Here is a 17,842-nt window from a genome sequence, read left to right on the forward strand (position 1 = left end):
TTTTCAGCGCTTCCGTTCTTGTTCCTCTGTGCATTATATTACCTGTATACAATAGTCTGTTTTCTGATTGTGTCGTCTTCTCACATTTTTTTAAAAAGTTAGTTTAAAACTGACTAGTCCAGGGCATTAAGACAGTGACTGTCAACTAGGGCTGTGTAGCCAGCCAGCCCTTCGGCATCCTGCCTCGTACACTCTCTCCAGTTTCAGGGTAACTTTTCTTGTGCTTGAATTTTGAACAGTGTATCACACGCCTCAGTCCTTAACTCACGTCTTGGCCCATAATTAAATGTGATGATAAGACTCTATGGCCAGCTTGAGCTACTTAAAACCAATAGGGAAATTCTCTTAGAGTAGGACATTTAGAAGTTAACAGCAGTGAAACTATCGCATTAACTTGCCTTTTCGTGAAGGAGTCACTTTAATTTTTTGCTTCCTCCCCTCCCCACATACCCCCCACCCCTACTTTATAAGTAAGAAAAGCAGATTTCATAAATGTGCACCAGAATTTCAATTTACTCTTTTGGGGTTGGGGAAATGGAGAGACATCACAGCATGCACACTGCCTGAGCTATGCAATGAAAGGGGAATCCATTCCCCCTACTGAGAGGTCACTTCCAGGGAAAAAAAAATGTTATTTTAAATGCTGACTTAATCATCTGCTTTTGGGGATCAAATTTTCCTGAAAGGGCTGTGTGCCCGCGACAATGCTGCGTGAGCAGCGAGTGGTGGGTACGCGCTGCTGTACCTGTTGCAGGCTGCGTGCTTGAAAGAGTATTTTAATTTAATGGATTTTAAGCAACATTATTCAAAGATCAACAAAAGGCATACTGTGTTATATGAATAAAAGATTTCCTCTGGATACTTGTTAACCCTACAAGGCCTAGCTAATGTAATTGAAGTGCAACCACCTGGCAGGGAGATTTCACAGTCAGCTGCCAAGGAGGGCCCCGGACCGCAGTACCAGGTGTTGTGCTGCGCCTGCCCGATTGTTGCGGAGGAACAAACAGCCTGAGCGCGGGGGGGCGAGGGGCCGGGGGCGGCCGCGGGCAGGGACCCCGTGCCGGGGCTCCCCGCGGGGCTCAGGTAGGGCGGCGGGCCGGGGGCTCGGGCGGGAGGCAGGGCAGGATTGCCTTGGAATTAAGTGCCCCACAGGGCCCTCGCGGCTCACAAAATCAGGCCCGAGAAGGGGTGTTTTCGATGTGCTGTCTGTTCCGCACAGGCCCGGGAGAGCCCTCGCTCAGTCCCCAGGTCTGCTCTGCTTTGGAATATCTGCGACAGTTGCGAATAGCTCAGATGATCATTTTAAGCCTCCCCCCCTATTGTGTTTTGGTTTTTTTTTTTTTTCTGTTTTAATTTAAAGCTGCGACAGCCCCACTGATCTCTTGGTGGTCTTTTTCCAATTTGTTCTTCCTTCCTATCCTCTAATGTAGAGCAATTTCCCAGCCTGTATCACTGCAGCAACAAGTACATTTAGTGTCGAGCATCTTGCAAATGGTGTCACTCCTAATGGATGTGATAATAAGCCCCACGGTTACCTATCCCTGATTGTAATGAATGTAAATTATCAAGTATAATAGACCTGAAACTGAGCCATTTAGTGTTAGTCCCAGAAATAATGAGAAGATCTGTAATAAACTAGAAGGGGGAAAATTATTTGGTGTAATTATATTTTGTTCTGGTTGTAGCTGCCTGATCCTTATACTCTTATCGAACTGACAGTAATGGTTTTTTAACTGTTAGTAGGTGGAAAAAATAGGATTATTAATTAATCTGAAAACATTTGCCCTTAACCAAAGAATGAGAATTTGAAGGAGAGATTGCCAGTCCATCGGTTATATCCAGGGCACAAAGGTGACCTTTGTACGTGTGAGATGGGAGGCGAAATCCCGCACCAGTAAATTCCAGGAATCCCGTATGTCCGTGTGCGGCTCCTCAGCAACTCAGCGCGGCCGGTCCCGCGCGCACACAAAGCACTCCAGCCTCGGGACTGTGTGTGCCCTTAGAAGTCAGTGTTGCTTCACTCGTTTCGGGTGGGGGGCCAGGAATCATACATGATTAAAGGTATTTCAACTTATTTTTTTCTAGACTATGCGTTAAGATCGTTTACGGGCCATCCTCTTTCAGAAATAAATAATAAATATCCGTAAACATTTATAACTGCCTCACAGTTTTTAAGCTCTTCTCTTTTCAGAGAAAGTAAGCTTGCCAAGGATTTGCATTTGGAAAACATTTAATTTTGAAGAGCTGGGAAAATTACTGCTGAATATCCAGAAATCAAACATACCTGAGTGACTGATACACTGAGTATTATATTTTACTAAGCTATGGAGTAGTTCATTCATTATCTCTCATCACACTTACAGTACTTTTTGCTCCTTCATTTAAGGCATAGATCCTCCCATCAACATGTGTGTGTGATGCAGGTTGGTTTAGCAGATGGCTTGCTACTCTCATTGCAGGCAAAAAGACTGATTCAAAACTAACTCACATCACAATTTTTGTTTCAATTTATTTAAAATCAAGGAAGTCAATTGCTTTTGTTCATGTCCATGTAGGTAACACCGATCTCCTGACTTGTGCTTGGCATATATGCACCATTTAAATAACACTTGTAGCATCTTGCTCAGAAACTTGAAACACAGGCTTTTACGAGCAAATTTGTAGACAAATGTAATCTCAGCCGATTTATGAGTCCGCAATTGCCAGCCCATCCTCCCTGCCCCTGAAAGTTATATCTACAAGTACACAGTTAAGTGTGGGCTCTTCGCTGTTTAACACAGATTTTCTAGGTAATTTTATCACCATCTCATCTCGCCGTTCTGTAGGGCTGCATGTTCAGCTGTCCAGTAAATCAGCAGGCATTTTGGAGCGTTGTGGCAAGCGTGTGTTACACATTAATCGCGCGCTGGCCGCGCTGCGCTGCGAGGAGCGCTGCCGTCTCACAAAACCGCAGCCCGTAGTGCCGGCGCTTCCCGGGTAAGGCAGTTTCGATGCTGTTTGAGAGAAAAAGCTTGCTAGTTTGCGGGGTAAAGTCCTGTGCTTTCGAAAGGTGCTTCGGGTCGAGATTGCTTGAAGACCTCCTCCTGTTGTGGACGGTCTGGCGGGGGCGGTTTGGGGGGGTGACACACGGCGCAGGAGCCGTCTCGGCACCCCCAGCCCACGGGGACCCCTCTGCCAGCCGGCTGCCCCCAGGGCTCGGTGTGCTCGACCTCAGGCAGTGCGCTGGTGCACAGCTAGGTGAACCAGATTCCTCTCTTCAGTTATGTCAGCTATTTTGCAAGTGTTTTCCTGCCTTTGCACTGCTTGTCGTCTCTAAGCTGTCAGTAATTATCCCTTTTTCAACTTCCAAATCGTCCACGTTTCTGAAGTGAACACACAGGGAAGTATTTTGGTAATTTCTGCTTGCTTTCCCTTATCATTTAAAGGTAATGTTGAGACAAAAGTTGACTTCCGATTTGCTGCAGCAAAATTATCTTGCAAGTTAGTTAATTGTCTTTTAAGTCTGATGAACGGTTCTCAAGAATTCTGAATTACGAATCTGTCATTATATCTCTCTTCCCCTGTCTCTGGTTGTTTAATTTTCAAAGCTGAGAATGACTTCGGTTATTGGTGGTACATTCAGTTCTTGACTGGTTTTGAGTAGGGCATTATCCTGCAAGATTCTTAACTGTATATTCACTTTGATACTGCTGTGATGGAGGTTGAAAATACGGACTCTGAGGCAGTGTGGTGATTTGTACCCTTTCTTAAGGTGCACTATAAAACAGAGTGGGCTAAGGAGTAGAGATAATGTGGTATTTGAATTTTTTAAGAGGCAGTGTACCAGTTTGGTGGCATTTCTGACTTCAGGTGAATATGCTTGCATTTGGAGAATGTGACGGCAATAAGTGTAGTAATGTTAAAATACACTTAGAAGTTTAAATATACTGAGTGTTTAGAGACACACGTGCCTAGAAGTCCATAGGTATATATTTGTGTGTTTGTGTATTTTCATATGTGTAATGAGCAAAGTAGAGCAACACATTTTTTTAAAAACTTTATAAGACTCTTTCTTACGCCCTTATAGTTTTTTTCTTACTACAAAATTTTAAGATACAAGTGACTACCAACAGCATTTTGTCATCAGCGGATATCATTAACAACATAAACTCACAGACCTTGCAGGCAAGTCTGCGCCTTTCCTGAAAGTCTGAGTAGGAAGATGTGGTCTAGCCAGCTGAGCATCCCCCCGCCAGCAGCTCCTCCGCGCTCGGCCCAGCCCACGCTCGCTGCGGAGCATCCCCACGAGGAGTACCCTGGCTGCCCGCACTGCTCCACCTTAGCGTTTGGAGCTTTGCAGGGTCCCTCCGAGCTCCACCGGGGATTTCACCCCGGGGAGGCAGTCTGGATCCTGGCTGAGTGGCTAGCTGCGCTCCCAACATGGGTTCTTCCTTGATAAGCAGGCAGCTGCATTCTGTATCAGCTTGATTTTTGAGTGCCCTGAGGGTAAAGGACATTACAGCAATCTAATCATGAGGTACAGAGGCATAACTCACTGAAGCAAGGTCCAGAGGAAAGAGAAAAGATTCTCCTTCCCTCCTGTGTAGACTCGGAAAGTAATTGCTGTGGCTGCGTAAACCTCCAGGAACAGCCCGGCGTTTAACGAGAAGGCGCAAGGCTTTCACTCACTTACCCATGCTGCTGCCTTTATTTTCTGGTTACGGCTCCTAGTAAACATTCCACTATCTGCTGTGCGTGTTTTAGGACCAAATCGTATTATCTGACTTGTCCAGAGGAAGTTGCAGCCATATAGGAGAGCCATGTGATAAACAGCTCTTCTAATTCCTGCCTGCCTGCCTCACTTATCTCCATCAAGACTATTAATATTTCCAGCATGTAAGCAGTTTCCAACAGCTGTCAAATGCAAACAATAAGCTACCAGAAAAACCATTCCTGCTTCTCCCCCAAACTTGATTCCCCAGTCAGTAGATGTACGTGGCCCAAAGCTAAAGGTGCTGAAGTCCAAAACCTAGCCAAAGGTTTGTATATTTTGCAGTCTGTTGCTGCTACCAAAAATGGATGCTTCATCTTGGAGGAGAGAGAGAATTTCTAGCTTTGCAAAAATGAAACGAGTTCTACTTAAGATTTTAAAACTACAGATCTTCTAGTCATAAAAAAAAAAATAATTAAATTCACTTTTATGTTTCTAAAACATATCAGCTAGCAGAATTGTTTTTAAAATATATCATTTACATTCTTTGAAATTATTACAATATGAGAGACAGGAAATCTGTTAAGGAAAATAAAGATTGAGACCTGAGTTACTCTCTAGTTCCTTAACCACAGGATCATCCCTTGTAACTTCTAAATACATTTTTCAGTCTCCGTACCCATGTCCTCTGTAAAATGAAGGTAATAATACTCCCTACACATACGGCTTTCTGACTTTTTAAGTGTAAAATATTTGGACACAGCTGTCCTGGTTTGGAAACTAAAAAAAAAAAAAAAAAAAAAAAAAAATCACCTGGATGCAAGGTGCTCCATACAAAATAGGTGAAGTGCCGGAGCATTCCTCAGCGTATTTAATTTATTTGTGTGGATATAGCATATTTGTTTCTCACTTAGCATACTCTGGTCCTTTAGTTTCCTTTAGGTCATCCAACCTGCAGGGAGGGTCTCGCACTTGGAATACGCTGAATAATACCCATGTGGCTTGGCCATCTGTAAGTGGTGAATTAATCACAAACACTGGTGGACAATGTCTTTATGTTGCACATTCAGATAAGCTACATTGTGCGATAGCACACACCAGGTCTGACTTTAATTAAATATTTGGTCCACACATGCTGCAAAAATTAGTGAGTTAACAATTTTCTCCTTAGCCCGACCCGGGCAGTGCAATCTGCAGGCTCCGAGAGAGCGCCCACGTTAAGCAGAAGGCAGATGCACAGCGTTCAAACCCCGCTAGTAGTGGTTTGTGGCTTTCGGGTTTGTAGCTCCCAAAGAGCACTGCCGTCTCCTAAACAGTCTCTTCTCCCAAGGGCTCAGTCATTCGCTCGCTTTTTTTTGTCCGAAGAATGAGAATTACAAAAGCTGACCACCTCGTGCAAACACATCTATTGTTTTTTTTTCTCCACGAAGTTTTGGGGAGGCTTTTAATGCAGTACAGCATGCGTCTTCGTAAGCCGTCGCTTCTGCAGCCACTTGAACGATGCCTCTGAAGTGATTGCGCGTTGGTGAAGGACATTGATTCACTGTCTTGCGTCTGGCTTTGTATTAGTTGGGTTTTATTGCTGTTATTACAGGGTTGAGGTTTTCAAAAGTTCTCAAGAGTTGCCTGATAAAAGCTGTCAGGAGTTTTACCATCCCTCCGAAAGGGTGGTGTGGGCGACTTCTAACGGTTCTGAAAATCCTACTGCTGCTGTTCACAAACAAAAAACTATTAGAATACTGTTTTAGCGGAAAAATACTCGAGCTTTCAAAAGAAGCCTCCCCTTCCCTGTAACACACATATGCTGCAACAAAGAGGATAATAAAAGGGAATAGTATTGCTGGTATGCGGCTAACAATAGTGGCTCGAGGATGGTATATTATCCCTGTGTGTTCAAGCAGCCAATTTGAAGGAACTGGAAGGCATAAGTAAATGACAAATAATTGAACCTTTGTACCTTTGCCCTTTTTCGAAGATGTCCAAAAGTAGCAGCTCATTAGTGGAATTACTGAAATAGGTGCATTTTGTTAGTGTTTGAATAAAATTAAGACTGCGACAAAGCACAGGGGAAGCATTGCTCGGTAACATGTGACCTTTCCTCCAGCTGTTTGTCCCTTGATGATCACCCCGTTTGTGGAACAAGCCAGATAATTGCAGAACACGAGCACCGGCAGCTGTACATACACTGATAAAATGGGACAGCTACGGTGTTACAATGATCTCTCTGAAAATACGACCTAGGGATTTGTCTTCTGCAGTCGGCGCGCGGCTTTTCCTCTAGGCGGGGCGGCGCAGGCTCTGCGCGACGGCAGCTCCCGTCCCGAAGCCCCCGCTCAGCACAAAGGCAAAGCACGGCCAGGCTCTGCTCTGAGCGAGGGTCTTCTGATGGTCCATCTCTTCCCACGGCCTGCGCTGCTGCGGGGAGGCTGGCGGGTCTTTATTTTGCAGTCTTCAGGTTATTTCCCCGGGTGAATAGGTACTTTGCCGGAAGACAACTCGTTCCACCGCCCTCAGGAGTGGCAACCTCTGCATCTCTCTGCTCTGGGGCACTGGGAAGGTGACTTTCAGTTAGACTGGAGCAGCTTCTGTCCCTTTGGGGTGTCTCTCAGAACGGGATAGGGACCTATATGGATAGTTCTAGGGAAAATATATAGTGGGAGAATCGTGCCCCACTAATTTGCTGGCCAAAAACTTGCATAACCAAGGTCACGATAGTTCTTGTAATACAGAACTCTTTCAGAAATAGCTTCTTGATGGTTAAATCTTTGTGTGCCTTGCGGAATGATTTACAAGTTAGGGCTTCTGCTGCCCTAACTGATAATAGGCAATTATGTCGTAATTTTAATCAATTTAAATGTTTTAATCAAAGCCTTATCAGCATGGTGAAGCATGGAGTACAGCTCCTAAATGGATTGGATATGCAGAGGGCTGACTGCACAGGGCAAAATGTACAGTGCCATTTTTCTAGGCACGTTGTTTGGTAGTTTTGCCACTGGTTTGGGGTGGTTTTGCCACTGGTTTGTGCACCACTGTGGTGTTTCATTTCTGCTGCGTTAGGAACAATCTCAATAAGAACAAAGCTAATAAAGGAGATGAGGTGCGCTTCTAACATCTTTTTTTTTTTTTTTTTGCAACAGAACAGGTATCTGTACAAACAGAAATACCTGATAGGAGATCACCACAAGTACTCTGTGTTAGAGTAAGAAAAAACTTCAGGTAGGGATAAACGAGTGCCGTGAAAGTACAGGATTGTATTATATCAGGAAAGTAACCCATTGTTCCTTCACTCCTACTGTGAAATGACTGGTCTGTAATGGTACGATGTATCAGCTCCCAGGGGCTTCCCGCAAGGTGGAGCAGTAGTAAATTAAGATGAAAGCTTGTTTTCTGCCTTATTCATAATAAATGCAAAATTCTTCCCTGGAGCACTTGGCATGACTAATGTGCCACATATTCTTGCTATCCCAGAGCGGCGGGCGAGTGCTTCTGCCAGGCTGGTGGTTCGCAGCACACCTTGGGCACCCAGCAAGCGACGGGAGCCAAGAGCAGGGCTCCGCACAGAGGAGCAGGAACCGGAGCGCTTTGCCTCGGGGCACCTGCAGTGTGATTTTGCCATGTTACTTTACTTGATTTCTGCAGAGATGGGGTTTGAAACCCCGCGAAACGTGGTTTTGTTGTTGTTTTGTTTCACTTTTCCTGTTTAAATCAGTTGCCGACAACCGTCTGTGAGGAAGCAAATGTATTGCGCAGTGCGTCTTGGAAAAAGCTGTAGCAGCCTGCCCTGTTCCTTGGAGCAATTGCAGGTTGTTTTTTATTCTGTGTTACGGCAGTATCTGGAAGCCCCATCGCCATCAGTCAGGACTGAGGTTTTTTTAGTAATCCTGTGCAAAGCCCCAGGCCCCGCTCTGGGTTGGGGGGGGGGGTGGGGGGTGTGAGATGGCAGAGCTCCAGACACAGTGCCGAGGCACTGGGCAAACACTCCACGAACGAGAAATCCGTTTGAAAACCTCTCCATACCTGTCGGTTTCAGTGAGAGTCACGTCTCTTGTACACCAGGGTGTTCTGGGCTCCAGGCATCGCCTGTGACTGGAAACCCTCCCCCCACCCCCGTGCCCCCCCCCCCCCCAGCACAGTAGTAAAAGAGGGCTGCCTGTCTGTGCGATTCTGCGCTGAGGGGTGGCAAAGCAGAGGAAAATTATGCTGCGGGGAGGATGAGCTCTTGGTTTTGGCAGCAGAGGATCATCTGCCCGTTCTGGATAAGGAAGAGGAACAGCAGCCCTGGCACTAGCCGGCCCCGCTCCGCCGAGGGAGAGCATCGAGCCGTGCCTCCCCCGGCTGCAGCACAGACAGATGGCCTTCCCGGGGGCTGGCCAGGGGGCCAGGCGCCCTCCCCTCGCGCACAAAACCCTCGGTCGGAGTTGGACAGTTGTACCGCCTCAGCCTCGTCTGATACATGTCTTACACGTTCCGCTGAGCAATTTAAGACATGCATCACTCGGAAAAGTTTCAATCTCGGATGCTTTGGTTTAAAAAAAGCGCATAAATCTGAAGTTGTTGACAGGTATAGTTTAATTGCACCTGTTCAATGAAGGATATACGTTACTGAAATTCCCCCAAAAGTTTTCAGTTAAATTTATGCAGTAGTGACAGTCACCAGACCATAAACAATGGCAAGCCCAATCAAGCATATTGAGTTTCACACTGAAATTGCCTATCACAACATTTCGAAAAGCACAGTAACTCTGTCCTGTTTCAAGCTTAGGGAGGACAATTAGGTGCGTAAAGGTCATCTACCGATACATTTATGTTAACCTCAATTTTATGGTCCCTGCTTTATTCTACTTTGGTAAGTCCCAAACATTTATGATCTTGTTTGTTTTCAAAACCGCTATTACGGCGTCAGGAGCAAACCCTTTTTGTGGAACCATCTTTGGTTCTTATGATACAAATTAGGAGGATACTGAAATACGTGTAATGTTCAGAAATGATTTATCAGGAGTTCTTTGGTACCAAAATCTTGAAAGGGCAATCATAAAATAAAAGTTCACCACAGCCCTGTATTTCCTCTGCCTTAGCATCTGTCAAGCCTGCCCAAGGAACCAGCTATTTGCAAACCAGGTTTTCCATCTCCTGTCGACATAATACCGGCGTGATCACTTGTATAAGCGCCGGTGAGGCTGGAAAGCTCGCGCATAGATTTGGGAAACATGCTTTCTTGCTTTGAACAATAAGTTCAGAGATTTTTCTCTTTCTTAAAGTCTCCCTCGTCGGGTGGGAGAAGGAATTGGCATGGCGACACGTAGACAGCCTTGATGTCCGATGGGCTGGAAAGAGCTGTCTACCTCTATACTTTCCGCTTTTCCACTGGCCAGATGCCCCGAAAGCCCTTCTCAGGGTGGGATTCACATCACAGATGGGAATTGCAATAGGTTCATGCCAGCAGTCCGCATTAACTTCCTTGGCAGTCCCTCTGGAGCCGGAGGAACAGTCGTCTCAGTGTGTGCTCTCCGTGGAGCCGAGCGGTTGGGTTCCAGTCCCGGGACTAGAGCCCCTTGGCGTTGGCACGCTACAAACAGCGAGCCGTGGAGAGTAGCCAGCCAGTTCTCTCCTTGCCTGTTCACAAACCCACAAATAATTTTGTCTTTTATTTGCATGAAGAGGTGCTGTGTCAACAAAATACGCAGTTGTTTCCATATATTGGTGAGAGTATATAAATGTTGCCTTTTTTTTTTTTTTTTTTTTTTTCCCCTAGAAAAAGCATGGGGAAGGAATTGATGGCCGTTAGCATCAGCAGTGATGAGTAGCTGATATTTTTTCTTGAGGTCAGCACAGAGTGAAGGTTAATAAGCAAAAATTCTTACTTTTCAGGATAAGTTTGAATAATTGTCTTCTGTATTCGCCTTGTTTCTAAATATGTAGTTATTTATGATTTAACGTGTGTGCGTGCAGAGAGTGAAATCTTGGACAGATCTTGACCCCAGGACAGCTCAGTTCACCTGCAGAACCCAGCTGATGAGGACTTGGAAGGCTTTTCAGAGTCTTTACGTTTTCGATCGTGTGTCTGAAACTGGTTCTAAGTTGCAGAGTTTAAATGTGGAAGCGATGCTCGTAGGTCAGAGCCGTGCACTGGCTGGTACCCACGTCTCTGGTGAATTTTCAGAAAATTCTAGCTTTTGTCCTTGTTTGGATTCTCCATCGGGAAGGAGGTCCTGCATGTGTTTCACCACAGAACTTCACAGATCATCCTGCTGATTGCAATAGGATGACATGGTTTGCTGTCAATAGGTAATCTTAGCATTTTAATGTTTTTTTCCAACAACTTACGTTATAGCCTTGAATTTTTATTTTAATAGTTAATTTATAAACTGATAAAACAGTTATAAAAGCTCATAATAGTCAAATACTGAGATTTGAGTGCTGTATTCAAATTGGAGCTAAATTCCTGCTCTCCCACATTGATACATATTCCTGGTCAATAATTCACACCTTGTCATGGCTCTCTACATCATTTAATACATGAAATAAATAAAAATGTTTGCAGCCATTGAAAACATTTTGCTCTGGAGTTTTGCCTCGGTGGAAGCGAAATGTAAAATAATGCAGTCGTTGAAGAGGTGGGTCAAATTGCCATACATATTAAAAGAGGCTGCTTTTGATCAGCTCCTCCGAATGTCTCGTATAACTCCATTTATCTGAAGATCTCAGGGGACGCCCAAAACCTCCAGATAAATGGGGGCTTAGTTAATCAGGGAAGCCAGCTGTCCAGCTTCTTCACCGGGGTAGGGTTCAAGATCATAACCCATCCTCTCCGCAGCCAGGCCGTCTTCAGAGAATGATTTGCATGCTTCACTTCAGCAATCTAGCCTGGAGGCTTCTGCAGAAACGCCAGCCAGGCACTTCAGGCTTTCTCCTGGCCCCGCTCGAGCCAGAGCGCGGCAGCGAGCCGGGAGCGGGCGGTTGCTGATGTATGTGTTGCATTTTTAAAAAAGCAGTAGTTCGCATGGTACTCTGTGCCTACTGACCTGATCTAAATAATGCAACGAGGCTTAGCATTTGTGGGCATCTTTGTGTCAGATATGCTGTGCTGAAAGCTCGCGGGAGAGAGGTGACGCAAGTTTCATATTAAAAAGATTCAGCTTAACGTTCTAACGTGTCAGTAAAACAGCATCCCTGGTTCCTAAGGATGAGGGCACAGCACACTTAGGAGGGCTGCGACTTTGACCGATGGAGCCTTGCACTAGTGATTATCTGGATGAAAACGTTATGAACATGGTGATAAATACAAAGTTTCTTGAGGCTGCAGTTGAAAATTACTGCTTCAGACTGCTCCTCTACAAACGGTGTTGAAATGCTGAGTCTTCTCCTCCAGCCCCCCAGCCCCCTGATATTATTGTTCTTCGGGTATGGTATGTTCTCTCAGATCCTCAAAATACATTACTTGGGACTCCAGGGTGTCTGACAGATGACTATTGTAGTGATGCCTACAGAACATTCTGACGGAAACACAATTAAGTAGAAAACCGGTGGGTTTGTTTGCATACGAGAAGCGCAACTTGAACAAGTTACAGAACAAAGATTTTGCGCGAGAGATCGGATGGTGTTTGTGATGCCATGCTGCTTTCTTGGCCTGTATTTACAAGCTGGGGCTGGTTTTCAGAACGTTCACTACAGCTTGTTTGTTATGTTCCTAATGCCTCCGTTAAAATTCTTAACCTTTGGTAAAACTTTAGTTGACTTTTTTTTTTTTTTTTTTAATGAATCCTAATAGTTTTCCCTGAATGTGTACGTATTAAATTAGAGATAGCAGAGAGTTTAATTTTCCTGCAGTGACTTCATGCTTTTTAGATTCGGCTGTAAGTGAAAATTCACAGGAGCACCTCACCCGGAGCCGCTGTGCTGCTGTCGTCGTGCTTCGGGGGGACGTGGGGAGGGTAGTGGCGGAGCACCGCCGGTTTCTGCAGAGGTCTTCCTCGCCAAGCCCGTGGTATCTGCACCTACTGCTTTCAGCTTTTTTTAATCTGCAAGAGCGGCCCTGAATTGGGGTCTTCCTCGTGCGCCTCTAAAGCCGCTGATCGATCTGCACAGCGCTCTGGGCCGTGGCTTAAACTCAGCTCAGTGTGTTATATTTCAGATGCCTCTCCTCTAGCTGCCCAGCTGTTGGGCCGAGTGGGTTTTTTTCCCAGTCTTTTGTGTGGTTAGGAGCATCTCCCATCTCATAAATAAGGACTTTACGAGACGTAAAGCTAACCTACTCCAAACCTCCTCACTCTCTTTCTCCGTGCAATATTTAGCAAAATCGGAACAAACTTCTGGTGTGTTAGCAGTTGTTCTGCGCATTGTATGCTTATGTGTTCGATGTGCAAGGCCTTTCATTAAACAGCAGGATATTATTAGGCATAGCATGAAAAGCCTTTCTAGCCTCCCCGCCTTGTTTAAAGCGGGCCCACAAGCAGACCGCAGCCTAAAAGGCTGCGCAGCGAATCGAGCGCTGATGGCCGGCTCGCAGGCTCAGGTGGCCGTCAGCCGCAAGTTTCGCCGAGCCCTTTCAGTAATTTGTCACGCCTGGGTCTGTTCCCGCTGCGCCAGCACGTGCCAGCTCCGTGTCGGAGGGGCTGTTCGCCAGACGGCCGCGCAGCCCCCGCGTCCCGCTGTCAGCGGGGCCGGCGCTCGCCCGGCCGCCCGCTCCCCGCCGGCCCTGGCAACAGCCGAGCGCGCCGCGGAATAAGCATCTTCATAATGAGAAGTGAATGGCATCCGTCAGTCCCTTTAGAATAGGGCCCGGGCGTGTGCCTCCTCTCCTAGGAAGTTTGGCAGCCTATTCATTAACAAGAGTCATCAGGAGTTCAGCCCATAATAGGGAGGCAGCCCCAAACGCAGGCGGGCTGATGCTTGCGCTGGCAGGAATGCGTTCTCCTGGGCTTGGGGAAAGAGAGAGGAAAACTAAGCAAATAACGCTGTCAGCAGGTGCAAACTCTGAGATGCTATGTATTGATTTTCTTTCTTCAAGCTTCCGCGGGAAGTTTATAAGAAGATTTATCACGTATCAATCATCCTCTGCTAGCCTTAAAAGCAAAATTCTTTTTTTTTTTTTTTTTTTTTTTGCCACCATGCCTATAGAAACCGGCATACAATTAAGTCGCGCTTTGCTCATTCCCCTTGAGGTAGAACACTAGACCACCGTGTCCCGTTTTTAAGTACCGCTTTACTCACTTTTTGTTTTTTTTTCCTCAAGTATTCTGTCAGAATGGTTTTGCTAACGTAAGGAAAGTCACAAATGGCACTTCAATATTAATTAGTAATGCTTTTCAATTTCAAATACCCTCACCTGCATTATGTTGTCACTGGTGTTATTCTCGCCGCTCCTAATTTCTAAATTTAAATTGGCCTTTGCTCTTGCAGAACAGCCTTGCAGAGTTAGAATGCATTTCCCCGTAACAGAAACACAGTGAGGATCTGAAAACTTTTTTGTTTTAAATGAGGCAACAGAGAATGAGATGTCATCCTGGCTTCTGCAAGCGTTAATTCATAAAGTCATACGTGAGGTTCTTCAGCCCATTGTAGGTTTGTTTCAGACGTTATGCTGTTATTGGAAGTGTATGATTCACCTTCTGAGAAAACAGAAGCTGCACACAAAAGGAAAAGATTTGCTTTCTCCGCTGTGAAAAGCTGCCGCAAGCAGGGGTCCTATTAAGACAGCTGGAAAGTTGCTTCAGCTTGTTACGCTTGTAAGTTTTATTGGTGACTGGTTTTTGATTACACATTTGAATGCTGTGTGTTCCAGGTTGACGAGTTTTAATTAAAAGGCAATAGTCTTGATTTTAGATTGCTTTGTTGTCTGCATTATGCAGACTATAATGCATGCAAGTTGGGGGGTGAATTTTTCTGACGTGCATCACTTATTTAGGATATATAAGATTATACCTTCTAGCACCTGCCTTAAATCTAAACTTCACGCCTTCAGCAATTGTGTTTATTATGGTTAATTTCTTTTAAGTAGTACACTGATCAAATAAATTTGTGGGGGTTTTTCTCCTCTGTCCTGTACCTTGTTTCTCCAGTCTAATCACTGTTCTAGCCTGACAGGGTCATTGCAATAGGGATGTCGTGTACCAGAAACTTTCCGTAATGCCACAGCTCGTCTGTTAAAGTTGGGTTTCGGTTTAAAAAAGCCTGCAGCCCTGGGGGGTTTGGTTCTGCCCTCCGTAACTTCAGCAATCTGTCCCATCTACTGAGTCGCTGCTTTTCATTCATGAAGCTGAAAGGTTTTACCCCTCACTTCAAGCCGTTAAGCGTGTTCCCTCCTCCTTGCTCGCGTCCAGAACCGCTAAGCAGCACTGGGCAGTTTGGGTCCCCCCTCGTCCGTGCCCGTGTAGAGCCCGGGAAGTGTTGCTGTGGGTCTGAAGCGCTGGTGTTCGTGGACAGTGTGTAACAGCATTTAATTCTGCTCACGCATTTCCTTAACCTGGTCGTTGCAGTTATGAGGAAAGAGCTCTGTACCTCGAAGCAATAATCCAGAACCATAAAGAAGTAATGACATTTGAGGATTTTGCTGCTCAGGTCTTTTCTCCCTCTCCCAGCTACTCCCTCGGTGGAACTGGTGAGTCTCTGCACGTTATTCTTCTCTTTAGCACTAAGAAGCACTTGAGCAGCAGATGTACACCTGTTTTTTGTAGATAAATGCTTGCAAATTTAAGAAGACCATTCTTCCCCTGAATCAACTAATGAATATCAAAAGGAATGATGACATTCATTTTAATTTGTTTTGCATCAGAGCTATTCACTCTGCTCCTTTCTTCAGCTATCCTGTTAACCCCCGAATCCAGCAAGGTTAATGAACTTTCTCTCAGTAATGTGCTCTGGTTCATTCAGGAGTGTGGGTTTCTTGCTGAGCTGGGAATATGTTGTTCAAAAGCTATGCCTGAATCGGTGCTTACTTATTGAAAAATAGTTCCTCACAGTAGAGGCCGTTGCTACTAATGCTAAATGGGGATTATGCTGCTGAGATACCAGGGTCAGGGATTAATGCAAAAGAAATGTAAGAACGGTGTTCTGTTAGAAAATCATAGCAGTGTGCAGTATGCTAACATTTCCCTTAAATATAGATGAGGAAGTTTCAGGCTTCCTTCCAACACCTCGCCTGGAACCTGTTTGGTTTTTTTTTGTTTTGTTTTGTTTTTTGTTTTTTGTTTTTTTTTAATATATGTATGGATACGCGTAGGGGGGTGTGTGTATGTGTATATATACACGCACAGTAATGTTGATTATCACTCATCAGCCCTACTGAAAGATGAAAACGTAATGCTGAACTCTGTGAATTCATTCCTTATGTGCCCTATCGGGACTTTAAATTAGCTTGCAGTCAGTAAGATAGGAGCCGCTACTCTGCTGTTTTAATTGAGTTTAAATAAACGTCTCCTGAACAGAAGCTCTGACTCTGAAATGCAGATTTCTAGTACCCTCAGGATTTGTTTTTCCAGCCTCCAAAAAGTGTACGGTCACCGTGTGTTTGTTGGACTCTTTAACAAAGATTCCTTAATCTCTTTTTTACACTCATTGGGTGAAACTGGCACTTCCCAATTGTTCCCTGCTACTCTTTCGGATTGTTTAATAGATTATTTCAAACCTATATAAATGTTGCAGGACATCTGCTCTACTTCTCTTTAGCCTGACTTGTTAGCGAATATCTTCCATCTAAACTGAAAAAAATTGAAGGAAGAAATTAAATTTACTAAAATAAATCACTTACAAATAAAATCAGCCGTGCATCATTGTTTAACGTTACTGGCTCCAATCCTCGAGCTTTCAGAGCTTTGTTAGGAGATAAGAGGTGTATGCATGTCCCTGCATTGGTCGCCAGTAGCAGCAGGCAGAAGGCTTTGGAGATAAGCAAGCTGGCAGAAGTAAAGGGGAACCGGTGCTATTTACATAATCGCGCCTCTGCTTCCTGGAGAGGCGTCAAGAAACACAGGGATGGCCTCTATTGATCTTTGTTGAACTGGAATACTAAACAACATTAGAAAAGCTTATAACTTAAAGCTTTGATTAATGTTTTCTACATTAAAAAGTAGAACAGCTGTGAATTAAATTCTTTTATACACTCTGCCAAAAGTCTGAGACAAAAAAAATTATCAGTTTCAATGGAAATGTAGATTTCATGCCCGGTGTTGTTAGCACTTTGAATCATTTATCTGCTGACTTATCAGCAAATAAAAATGTAGATGTATTGATATATTTTAAATGTTTTGCTCTATGCACAATTGTATTTTGTTTTCACGCTCTTCTTACAGCACACAGTGATCTTATTATATACAAATTTAGGTTGACAAGCAAGGACAGATTCATTTGATGATATCGTAGTCACATACCGTAGTCACGCTCTCTAAAGTCTGTGGTGTATTTTGTATGCCAAAAATATTTAAATTGCTTCGTAATACCTACTTAAGTTTTTCAGAAAGCTGTTAAATCATTAGTACCTGGATGCGCTTTTATGATTTCATTACTTCATTTATTTTTTTTTAAGAGTAAAGCCTGACACGCTCGGGTCCCCGTTTTCAAACTTCTGAACACCAGAATTCCTTTCACGCTCACAAAGAAACCAGAGGCCGGTCGTGACTTCTGGCGTCAAAAAAAACCTTTGCTTCAGCGAGTCTCCTCACGTTGCCTGCCATCCCCTGGCGCGTTTGGCCGCGCGTGACCGGGAGCCGTGTCCCTCGCTGCCACTGGGACGCGTTCCCATCCCGCCTCGGCCGGGCCCCTTCCCCAGCTGACCCAGGCTCAGGCCAGCGGGCTGCTGCGGGTGCGCTCGGGGATAAAGAACGAGCCGGCTCGGGGGCGGTTTGAGTGAGTTTGCAGCCATCTCTGCGTGCCTGTAAACGAGAAAGGGATGACGAGCCGTTGCGGAGCGCTGTCAGCGTGGGTCGGGGTGAGCTCTGTGCTCCCCAGCCCCCGCTCTCGCCCCGCGGGCCGTTACGCCTCCTCCGAGCTCACCTTCACCTGCCCCGCGCCCGCCAAACCCCCGTCTGCCGCGAAAGAGAGAGGGAGGGATGGCGCTTTCCCTCGCGTAAAAGGGGAATTTCTGTTCTGAAAGAGGGAAATTGAATCACGGAGCTGACACAGGTCTGTGTTTCCCCTTCTCAAGTAGCAAGGCGGCCG

General features: G+C 45.2%; 2 protein-coding genes across 5 annotated transcripts in view; one reads left to right on the top strand and one right to left on the bottom strand.

Moving 5' to 3' along the window:
* RALGAPA2 (Ral GTPase activating protein catalytic subunit alpha 2) overlaps nt 1–17,842 on the top strand; it is a 166,326-nt gene that overhangs the window by 104,553 nt on the left and 43,931 nt on the right. For all 4 annotated transcript variants that reach the window (XM_042789382.1, XM_042789380.1, XM_042789383.1 and 1 more), the window contains one exon: nt 15,166–15,287. In XM_042789382.1, the coding sequence (XP_042645316.1) occupies nt 15,166–15,287 (122 nt within the window). The remainder of the gene's footprint in view (nt 1–15,165; nt 15,288–17,842) is intronic.
* CFAP61 (cilia and flagella associated protein 61) overlaps nt 17,174–17,842 on the bottom strand; it is a 134,063-nt gene continuing 133,394 nt past the window's right edge. The window contains exon 27 of the mRNA XM_042789385.1: nt 17,174–17,556. Coding sequence (XP_042645319.1) covers nt 17,465–17,556 — 92 coding nt within the window. The 3' untranslated portion in view covers nt 17,174–17,464. The remainder of the gene's footprint in view (nt 17,557–17,842) is intronic.

The sequence above is a fragment of the Tyto alba genome, unplaced genomic scaffold (genome assembly GCF_018691265.1).
Source record: "Tyto alba isolate M040663 unplaced genomic scaffold, T.alba_DEE_v4.0 Super-Scaffold_16, whole genome shotgun sequence".
Classification (NCBI taxonomy): domain Eukaryota; kingdom Metazoa; phylum Chordata; class Aves; order Strigiformes; family Tytonidae; genus Tyto; species Tyto alba.